Here is a 10,907-nt window from a genome sequence, read left to right as displayed (position 1 = left end):
GCTAGATCCATAATAAGGGTAGGTAGTCATAGAAGAAACTCTAGTGGGGTAAGAAATATACCTCATGAGTGATATATGGCCCAAGAAAGCTAGATCCATAATAGTGAAGATACATAGAAACTCAAAGAAAAAGATTCCCCATGAGTGATATGTTAGATCCATGTAGGAGAAGGTACATAGGTACTCTAAGAACGATGCCCCACAAGGGATATATGGCCCGAGAGGGCAAGATCCATGTATGGTGAAGGTACATTGGTACTTGGAGAGAGAGAGAGAGAGAGAGGGCGTGTTAAGAAAGCTAAATTAAAACCTAGGAGACGGAGTGATAGATGGCCTAGAACAAAGCTAGGCGAATGATGAGGAGGCACAACACCAAAAATTAAAGGTGTAGATCAAGGAGTGATACATGGCAAGAGCGTGTCACATGAGGTCAAAGGCAAAAGCTGCAACCTATTTGATCGATTAGGAGGTTGATATGGCAAGAGGATATAATAGTCGGAGTAGGAGAGGCAAAGGCCATTAACCTCATCAGATGCAGGCAACGTAGGAGTAGGAGTATCAAGCCGAGAGGCAATTAATCATCCGATGATCAGTTGATAAGCTTATTAATATATATGGCGCTGACAGCGAACCAGAGGTCGCTTCTGTGCGTGGTGGTGGCGATCATAGGGTTTGTGATGGCGCTGCAGGTCATGGGCATCGGCCTGTTCAACGCGAGGATTGATATGCAGTACTCCAATGATAATTACATTTACATGCAGAGGCTCATGGCCCAGAACTTATACGACAGATTCATGGCCGACCTCTCCCGCGGCCTCCCTTCCTGCACCCTCAACCCCTGCGTCTTCCTCGACATCTCCATTGATTCCTCCCCCTCGCAGCGCCTCGTCCTGCAGCTCTACCGCCGCAAGGTAATGTGATTCTAGCTCATTCACAGCAGTATATATCTCTGACATAATTCAGCATTTTATGACCATTTCGTGCCTGCATAACATTAGATCCAATCCACATTTTCCGTCGTAGATCCATGTTTTTGACCCAGTGGCAGGCAGCTCGTGCATGAATGATCATGTGAGTAGATCTTGCTGACTAGCCGATCGATCTGTGAGTTAATGTTGTGCAGGCGCCCAATGCCGTGGCCAACTTCCGAGCGCTGATCAGCGGAGAGAGAGGCGTCTCTCCCAACGGCACGCCTCTGCATTACAGAGGCACCTCCATCAGCCGAGTCGTCCGAGACATCCTCATACAAGGAGGAGACATCTATGGTATAGCTCTCTCACGCACGCACTCACACATGAACTCTCTCTCTCTCTCTCTCTCTCTCTCTCTCTGTGCGTGTCTGTACAGTGTCTGTGTGTGCGGGATTGGCTGAGATTTTCTTCATCACTAATCTCGTGTAATATTTTGTAGGCGGCAAGGATATCAACGAGGACCTGGACGCCATTGATGTCTCGTCGCTTGAATCTGAGACAGACAATGACGTTTTTGACAAGGTTAGTTCTCTCTCTCTCTCTCTCTCTCTCTCTCTCTCTCTCTCTCTGTGTCTGTGTGTGTGTGCATGTCTCTCTCTCCCAGACGAGTCAGATCCGATCTTCCTGTCGTTGACTGCACCCTTTTAAACGGTCCAAAATTCAGAAATATATCTAACTATTTTTCATCGCCCGGTTGGGCCCCCATGCCCCTTTGGCCTTGCAAAGGCTTGGGCCTAATGTTTCCCTCCCGCCCCCCCCCCCACCCTTTCTTTAGAATTAATAAAATTGAGTTGCCTTTAGTTATATTGTCATGTAACAACATTTAAAGCTTGGATCAAGTTGAATGCCTTCTTATTAGCTCTCAAAACTATTTTCTATGAGCATTGATTAGTTAGCCAAGACGATGATTAAACTGGCCCTTAGATTAAACTTCCTATCAAAGCTGTAATGTTCTTAAGTCCTCCATTGTTCTCTCACAACTATTTTTGTCACATTAAAGCACCAAATTGTCATGTATATGTCTTGATTTTGAACTTCACACCTTGTGTAGGCTGGTTTGCTTTCCTTGGTGGGCTCAGGAACATCAAGAAATGGGTTTGAGTTCTTTATCACTATTGATATAGCTTCTGAGCTCAATGGCATGCATGTAATTTTGGGAGAAGTCATAAGAGGAATGGACATTGTATATAAGATCAACAATGTGACCTTGAAGGACACTGAACCCCAAGTGCCCATCATTATTACACAATGTGGAGAATTGTGATCTCTTAGTTAGAACCTCACCTATACTAAGGGACCTCAACATAGGGCCCTAACAAAGTCAACACTTGTTTTAATGTTGACTCATTAATGAGATTTTGCAAATTTGCAAATTTGATTGGTTTATAAATGTTATCCATGCGATATGTAGAGTTGCTTATAGCTTATCACTAATATGTAATATGTGCTTGGGGAGGTCAATCATAATTGTATATATGTATCACATGGGTTCAACATAAGGTATTTTTAAAATATCATTTCTACACTTTTTTTAAACATATAGAAGGGTCCCGTATAAAGGGATTACTTACAGATTGAATAGAAAAGGGTTATGTTTTATTAAGGAAAAATTTACAGATAAGAATATTTATAATTAACCTTGAATGCACGTGATATAGATGGTATACATAGAATGAACTACCTAGGGATATGTGGAGCTACTTATAGCTTATCACCAACTTTGGTTATCAAATTTGTAGATAACTTTGTCATTTTTGGAAGGTACACATTTATATACCTAGTTTTATAATTCATTATTAGCTAGTTTTGTCATATAGAAGAGAAACCTATGTATCGCAACTTCTTTTACTCATCATCTCTAACTAGAAGAGATTACAAAAGTGCAAACTTGAGTCTTTCAAGCTCAAAACTCTTTGAGATGAAAAGGGCTACTAAAATCTCTCACTATAAGTGGAAAATTGTGCCACTAGATAAAGTTAATGAATGTGAATTTGGCTTACATCAAGGTAGAAAATATGCTCACATAAATGTCATTGTCTTACATCCATGATGATAATATGTTTTGCAAATATAAATATAATATTTGTTTATAAATTCCTATGAGTCTGATTTCAATAATGTAACAAGTGACCTTGACCATGTTGACGAAATGAAGTTCTCTAAGCTATGCTAATATTAGTAATGCATTGTATTATGAGTAAACATATCAAAGCCTTTTAAAAATGATTATAACTTGTAGCTCTGTCCAATATGCTAGTTTACATTTAGTGTTTATATACATTTTGTAATTTCATGTAAGTGTTAAGCTACAGAAAGTTGACTAAATTAGACCCCAAACTATTGATTGATTTATTAGTTTTTGGTACAACCGTAAAGTGAAGTTTAGTGGATTAAGAGTTGAAACAAAAAACCTAGAATATTTCTTAGAAACGAAGTCCTAAAAAGTTCTATAAAACAAACAATTGGACAAACCATTCTTCAAATTCTCATCTAGTCTATCATCACTACACTCAATTTATGGCATCGCTCATTATCATTGGCTACCTCCATTGATATTCTTATTGCAGCAGCATCATCATTGTGTCTAAGAGATCGATGTTGCCACTACCCTCATCACGATGTTAGTTCAAGGTTCCTATTGTGGAGTTATTGAGTTTGAGCTATTTTATATATATATATATATATATATATATATATATATATATATATATATATATATATATATATATATATATATATATATATATATATATATATATATAAAGGAAGAAAATAGATCCATAGAATGAAAAACGATCATTCCAATTTCCACCTCCTAGACTATAGAGCCAAGGGTTTTAAGCTTAAAACATAAATATCCATTTCACCTACTCATTTAGAAACTTGCATTCACGATTCACAAATCACAATGCATATTGTGATAATATTCCTATACTACTAAATGCAAAGAAAAAATGAAATGCTAAAACTAATCGAGAAACTAATGTTCACAAATCATAAATGGCATCACCATATGTCTAGCTAGATCACATGTGTTTATATAGCATAAACATAGAGAATATGAGAATATGAGAGAATGGCTTGCTTTATGAATACACCATTTTTAAAACCGTAATAAGACTTCATTGATATGTGATATTATTAATGTAGATGCGATAGGGTGCTAGATTTTGAGCATATTTAGGCTTCATCATTCTCCCCGGACACAATTGCGAAGCCGTCCTCGGCAAGCACGAAGAAAAAGAACCAGAACACCGTTGAACATGTCTTTAGCGTCGATGACGAAGCCGAGCCATAGGAGACCACCTAGGGACCACCACACCAAGGATGCTATCCCCTGCTTTGTCATGAGCTTGCACACTCAAAAATCTCAAAGGGATGACCATCTTCTTCATGCTCATGAGGATTCTTCAATTGAACCATGTGTTGAGGATGTGTCGAATAGAAACACTAGTATCAATGGCCCTTCTTAAATATGTATATAACATAAAATATTGTGATTTGATTTTTCATAATAGAAAAGTTGTTACGCATGATGATCAAATAGTGCAATAGAACTTCTGATGGAACACGAAACTGCACATCCCAGATGTCGACAAAGAGAAAATAGACCCGTCGCAGATTGGCGGCCTTGTTGCGATGATTAGGGAGGGAGATGAACACTTCGAATAGGACGTCGATGGGGATGCCCGTCGAAGTGGCGCTGCTAGATAGTAGTACAAGCCTCCGAACAGGACAGTTGCTGCGATGATTCTTGATCACATTAGAGGAAACCTGATGATGGCGAACTGATGCACCCAATTCTTTTCTGAATCGCCTTTTTGTAGTCAAATCGAATAGTACCCTGCCATTAATGTCTTGAATCTCTTCCCCATGAGCGATTGATTTCCCGGCCAGTGCACCAAAAATGGAGCATGGAGGAATGACTCTCCCAGGAACACGATCAAAGCAAAATCTATGCCGAGATTTCATCTCTCTTGCTCATGGAACATAAAGAAAAGAACACATATCTGCATCATCATCCTCTTCATCCTCATCGCTTTCCATTATTATCCTTTTTTGAAAACACACGAGAGAGAGAACTTCTTGTTTGACACACAATGGGGGGGGTGTGCATGAGAGAGAGAAGGGGTGTATATGGAAAGAAGCACACCCCTTCATCCCCCACATGCACCCCTTCGTATAAAATTTATTAATGAATAATATTTTCTTTTACATTGGCCTTAGCCATTGTTTCCTTGGGGATCTCAAAACTTATAGGCTTGCTTTATGAATACACCATTTTTAAAACCGTAATAAGACTTCATTGATATGTGATATTATTAATGTAGATGCGATAGGGTGCTAGATTTTGAGCATATTTAGGCTTCATCAAGAATCAAGTGTGAAAACTAGTACAAGTTAAAGTTTACAACCAAAATCTAGTCAAAATAATCATACAATAGTTACTAGCAATGTGTATCTTTGGTCAGTTTAGCTTGTGTACCGCCAAGAAAATACCCTTAAGTACTCTTTTGCAACCATGTCCACCCTTGCTCATGGTCCATGTGAAATTGCTCTTATCTAGGTGGAACTACCTCACAAGTTATCTATACACTACTTACAAACCACAATTTTGATTTCTAACATTCAATAAAGTAATTGACAAATAGTTATCTTCCCAAATATGTCAAGTTGAATCCTTGTGAGGAGTCATTTGAAGGTCCAAGAAGAATGAGAAGGAGATGGAGGACTATGTGAAATAGGTCAAATAGCATGAGGAGAGAGTGGACAAGGAGTAGGAAGAAGGAGAGATGGAAGTGGACATGGAGGAGAAAGAGACCAAGTAGTAGGAATAAATGGAGGAGGAGGAGCCATGTAAAGGGGAGATAGATAAGCAAGGAAATAAATGTATAAAAGAAAAGTTGGGAGGAGGTTAAACAATAACCACATGAGATTTGAGAAGAAATGAGAGAGATGATAGAAAAAATTGAAACACAATCTATGAGAATGAGCCATAGGTCTTTCAAAAACATCAAGAAGGTCTATTTTAATGTTTAGATTCACATCCCTATTTCGACAACAAAATGAAGTAGTTCTTTTGTTAGGGATTTTTTGGGGGATGGGGGATTTAAAACAACCCTTTTGATTACTATATCCACACCCTAGATAATAGTGCCTATAGTTTCTAGTTTTCATACTCTCCATACATAAGTTTCAAGCTACATTTTTAGCATTAGAGTGTGAAACTCTTGCTATATTCAATATCCATCCTATGAAAATGTTGCGCATGCTAATTTCTAGAATCCTTGTCTACTTTGTCAATTCATTTTAATATTTTTGGTGGAGAGATATAGATGGCTTCTGGTCCTCTTCTACTTTCTAAGTGCCCTTCTCATGTCCTTTTACATTCACAAATTTAACTATTTTCTTCCCTTTGAGCATACGTTTGGATTGGCATGTATGTTGATGTGTTCATGTGCATTCCATATTTTCCTTATTGTCCCAAAGCCAAGTGCTCTAAATATGTGAGCTATCATGAGAACTAAGTCATTCAAGAGCACCCAAAAAATAGATGATGTCTCATCCTTCATCGTCAAAGAAATGCTTCTCAAAGCCCTCACCTCCTACCCTAGTTTTCCAACTCTCTAGGCTTTTAAAAGTTGGTATCCTCTTATCCATTCCATATCATGTTCCATCCTCTTTGGAAACATATTAGCCTTCCTGTAATTTGATCATCCATATCCTTACATCCATGGAGTATATCTCAATCTTTGTGAGAACTTGGAGCACTCAACTTAGGGAGAAAGCATGAGTATAGGCATTCTTTGCAATCCAAGGACTTCATTTTAACTCTTGCTAATCATCCCCTAGCCATTCCCAAGCCTCCCTCCTCTAAGCTTTCCTCTATCCCCACCTCCCCCCTTCTAATCTTCCTCAATTTCTACTATCCCCATATTCCCCCTCCTTTCAACTTACAAATACCTCATCCTAATTGATGACTCGATATTTACCTTCCCACACCTAGTTATACTACTATAGGAGTCATTCCAATGTGTTCCTTAGTTGTAGATGAAAGTTGTAGAATGCAGTGAGTTCCACCTTTCTTTTGAGGTGGAAATATCAATGAGTCACAAATCTAGGAATGACAAGGTGCACCTACTCGCCTCTCTTTATGGACCAAACTATTTTGTCCTTTGGACCACAAGCACTAATGACTAGTCTTGCTCACCAATTTCAGTAACTGTCAAAACTTGCAAATTGCTAAAATATATTAAATTTTAAGAATAGCACTTGAAGGTAGAAGTGTTGGAAAATTTCCCAAAAGCACTATAGATATGAAAAGAACCATTATATGTGGTTATATACTCAAGTCCAAAATGTACTATGTATAGCTTTATAGCTCAAGAGTACAGCTCTCCACTTGTTGGAAGGTATTACTTACTCAAGTGATCATTACTACTGCTATGCTAGAACTTAGGAGTAAATATAGGAACATTTATCTTCAAGCCATTGATTGGGCCTCATTAATGCTACTACATGCATAAATAAGTACAATGTATTGTGCCTTATGAAACAACTTAAATATGATGTCCTAGGGCATTGAATACGACTACTAATGATAGCTAGTTCTTCAATGCTAGTTCCAGTAAATATTGTGGTATTATTATGATGGGATACTCACAACATATGCATAACACCTACTCAAGAGTGAAAATTAGTGTTTTTGTGCTAGAATTCATGTCTAAATATAGGAAAATCTATATTCAAGCCATTGAGTGGGTGTTGTTGAGTCTATACATGAATAAATAAGTAAAATGTATCATGCCTTGTGGAAATAACTTCAATCTAATGTCCTAGGGTATTGAATGTGCCTACTAGTAATCCATAGTTCCTCAATGCTAGTTCCACTAGACACTATGGTATTTTCATGTTGGGTGCTTAATGATTAGATATCTACATATGGAGTTGAGATAATGCTTATCATTGTATTTTCTTGGTTTGGAATGTGTTTTATTAGGATGGATGGACCAAAACTATAGTGATAAGGCACATTTCAATTTTTTGGGGGAAGAAATTCACTACTTTGTGACTATTGTGACAACTACATGAGTTCTTTGTGATTTCTATATGACTAAGTACGTTGTGATTGCTTATAGTGATTTTTCATTACTTTGTAGTGCTATTTTTTAAAATTTCTTAGTGTTTCGTGATTGGTATGAGACTTCTATGTGATTGCTATGGGTTTTGTTTTGAAGTCCATTGTTATTTCTTTGTATATGCTTTGTCAATTATGTGTGACTATTTTGTTGATAGTTTGGTAATGATTTGATATATCAAGTATGATATCTTCATAGTGCTTTTCCACTCCTTAATAGTTCTTTTTGAGTGATTTACAAATGGTTTGTGATGATTTCTATGCGACTAAGTAGGTTATGTGACTACTTGGAAATCCTTTATGAGTGCTTGGTTGCACTTTGAGATTGCTTTCTTAGTGCTTTGTGACTATTACGTGATTGATTTTGTGACACCCATGAATATATTGTATTTCAAGGCACAAAGCATACCCAATCAAATCCAAAATCACTCATCTCGCCTTTGCAAAACCATAAATAGCATATATATTGGCACATATGAATCCCATCACCCTTGTCCAAAATATGTCAAGACATAAATAAAGCATTGCAAAATGAAAGTTAGGTTGGAATATATATTTCTTTAAACACATTTTAAATATCAGAAGGTATGCTATTGTAGAGTATCTCATACACTTCAAGTGAAAGGAAGTACAAGTTGCACTTCTCTCAATGAGTTCTACTAGATACTTGATTAAGATTACAACATGGAAGAATATTAAGACCTCAAGTCAATTACATCAAGAAGGTGCTTGTAGTGGTGAAACCTTCATGGATACAATTCAAACTCTTCACAACAATCATCCTCAACCTACCCAAATATTCATTCTATATTTATTTTCTTAGATGTATAGCTAGCTTGAGCCCCACAAGACAAGACGATTCTCAAGAAATCCAAAACAAATATTTCAATTTAAGGTGGCTCATTCTTCTTTAGTTGTTCATATGTAAATGATCTCTTCACAATAGCCCTAGCTTTATCATTTTTGTTAACCCTCAGTAGACCACAATGGGAAAATTCGGAAAATTGGAAGTGGAAGATAGTCCCAAGGCAAGAGAAAGATGGAGGACAAAGGTGCACTCAAAAAAATATGAAGATGTGAAGCATAGGAAAAATTCTAAAATATGGAAGGAAATGTACACGAATAAACGCATCTTAATATTTCAACAAGAAGAGCGCCATGCGCATTGTAATTCATTTTGTAAAATAGCACCAAGCTCTCTCTCGTGCAAGTTGTAAAGAATAAGAGGTGCAAGCTAAGACCAATGCTCATAGGAAGGAGGAAAGAGAGTAGAGAAATGGATAAATGCTAGACCAAAAGGGGATGGCTACCCAAGGAGGGGATAGGGTATGTATAAAAGTCAATAAATGAATGAAGAAGCTCATTCTTGTGTGTGGCCAAACTTGTTCTCTTCTTGGTTCTTGCTCTTGCTTCCTTATTGTGCATGAGAGAGGGAGTGGGAGAGAGGAAGAAAGTGTGTGGCCAAAATTGTTCTCTTCTTGGTTCTTGCTCTTGCTTCCTTATTTTGCATGAGAGAGGGAGTGTGTGGCCAAACTTGTTCTCTTCTTGGTTCTTGATCTTGCTTCCTTATTGTATTGTGCATGAGAGAGGGAGTGTGAGAGAGGAAGAAAGTGTGTGTGTGAGAGTGAGGGACCGTGAAGAAGCTCATCTTCTCCTTTCATCATGATCATGATCATCTTCATCTCTTTTCATCATCATCATTATCATCATCATCATCTCCTCTCCTTCCTCGCACACATGGCTATGGAGGTCGAATCTTGAAGCTTGGAGACGGAGCTTATTTGAGAGCACACCTTGGATCATGGAGCTACTGGTGGATTCATGAAAGGAGGAAACTTGATCGGATTCAAAGGTAAGTTCATTATATTTGTGTATGGAGAAGTGCATATGGCTATGTGAGAGGTGGTCATAGCTCTCGCCTTGAAATGCTTGAAGCAATAAGAGATTCATGGATCTTGGTGGTTTGCTTGCAAGAGCATTGGCATTGTGGTTGCATGCGGGGATTCAAACCTTAGTGCTTGCATGCTCTAAGTTGAGTGATGGAGTAGGAGTTTGTCTTCGAATGGTGTCGTGCCGCTATGCAGACACAATGTGAAAAACTCTAGAGTGCATCGTCATTTGGATTTCTTATTGATCTAGAGAACCAATGCCATATTAGTCATTAATATCAATGTCCGTAGTGTGGATGGTTCAGAAATACTAGATTTTTGGACAAGTTTAACCAATTTTTGATATTTTAGATATTATCTCTTGTAAATATCCCAAAATTGTAGACAACTTCTAGAATAAGATGACATTTTCTTTAAAAAAAGCAAGGGGATTTCAACCATTTTTTAGGGACTTTATGCAAAAAGAAGGATTGGTGAAATCGCGCAATCGCAGTTTTTAGGTAGTGAACAGCACTCCGAATTAGGAGAACAAGAAGGAGCGATTTGGGAGAATTCTAGCCAAGTGTCTTATTTTTTTACCCCCCTTTCAGAGCCAATAGAAGCATCAAATTTCCGATCTAAGTAGTAGAGATGAAGCTATTGTTTTATACACATTTTTTATCTACAAGAGATTTTTATTCTCAGGATACAGAAATAAATTGGCGGGTTTCACCTCCATGAGTATTCTTCTACATATTCTATTTCTTTAAACCCCTTCTCTTCTGTCTACTCCTCTCCCTGAATCCCCCTTCACCATACTGTCTCTTACCCCGATGGCAGAGTTTCAATCCCAAACACTCCGACAGAGGTGAACTCGACGTGAAAGTCGGCAATAGGTGTGTAAAGATGGGGGATTATTTAGGTTCAAGT

At 37.8% G+C, this 10,907-nt stretch overlaps 1 protein-coding gene across 1 annotated transcript; it reads left to right on the top strand.

Annotated features, from left to right (window-relative positions):
- The first annotated feature begins 248 nt into the window (after positions 1 to 248).
- LOC148038326 (peptidyl-prolyl cis-trans isomerase CYP18-3-like) lies at positions 249 to 2,450 on the top strand. The gene is made up of 4 exons (XM_087675407.1): positions 249 to 911; positions 1,124 to 1,265; positions 1,411 to 1,493; positions 2,023 to 2,450. Exons 1-4 carry the CDS (start codon positions 615 to 617, stop codon positions 2,233 to 2,235), a joined length of 735 nt encoding a protein of 244 aa, XP_087531533.1. The 5' UTR covers positions 249 to 614; the 3' UTR covers positions 2,236 to 2,450.
- The last annotated feature ends 8,457 nt before the right edge of the window (positions 2,451 to 10,907 follow it).

This window comes from Lygodium microphyllum, chromosome 3 (assembly GCF_053477565.2).
Source record: "Lygodium microphyllum isolate KBCC chromosome 3, Lygodium_microphyllum_v1.1.10, whole genome shotgun sequence".
In the NCBI taxonomy this organism is placed as follows: domain Eukaryota; kingdom Viridiplantae; phylum Streptophyta; class Polypodiopsida; order Schizaeales; family Lygodiaceae; genus Lygodium; species Lygodium microphyllum.
This window is presented reverse-complemented; position numbering and strand designations above follow the sequence as displayed.

Bases quoted from the DNA above. Each gene is read 5' to 3' on its own strand.
- LOC148038326 (XM_087675407.1), top strand. From the start codon at position 615: ATGGCGCTGACAGCGAACCAGAGGTCGCTTCTGTGCGTGGTGGTGGCG. The intron at 1,266-1,410 runs GTATAGCTCTCT...AATATTTTGTAG, and splicing joins ACAAGGAGGAGACATCTATG to GCGGCAAGGATATCAACGAG. The intron at 1,494-2,022 runs GTTAGTTCTCTC...CACCTTGTGTAG, and splicing joins ACAATGACGTTTTTGACAAG to GCTGGTTTGCTTTCCTTGGT.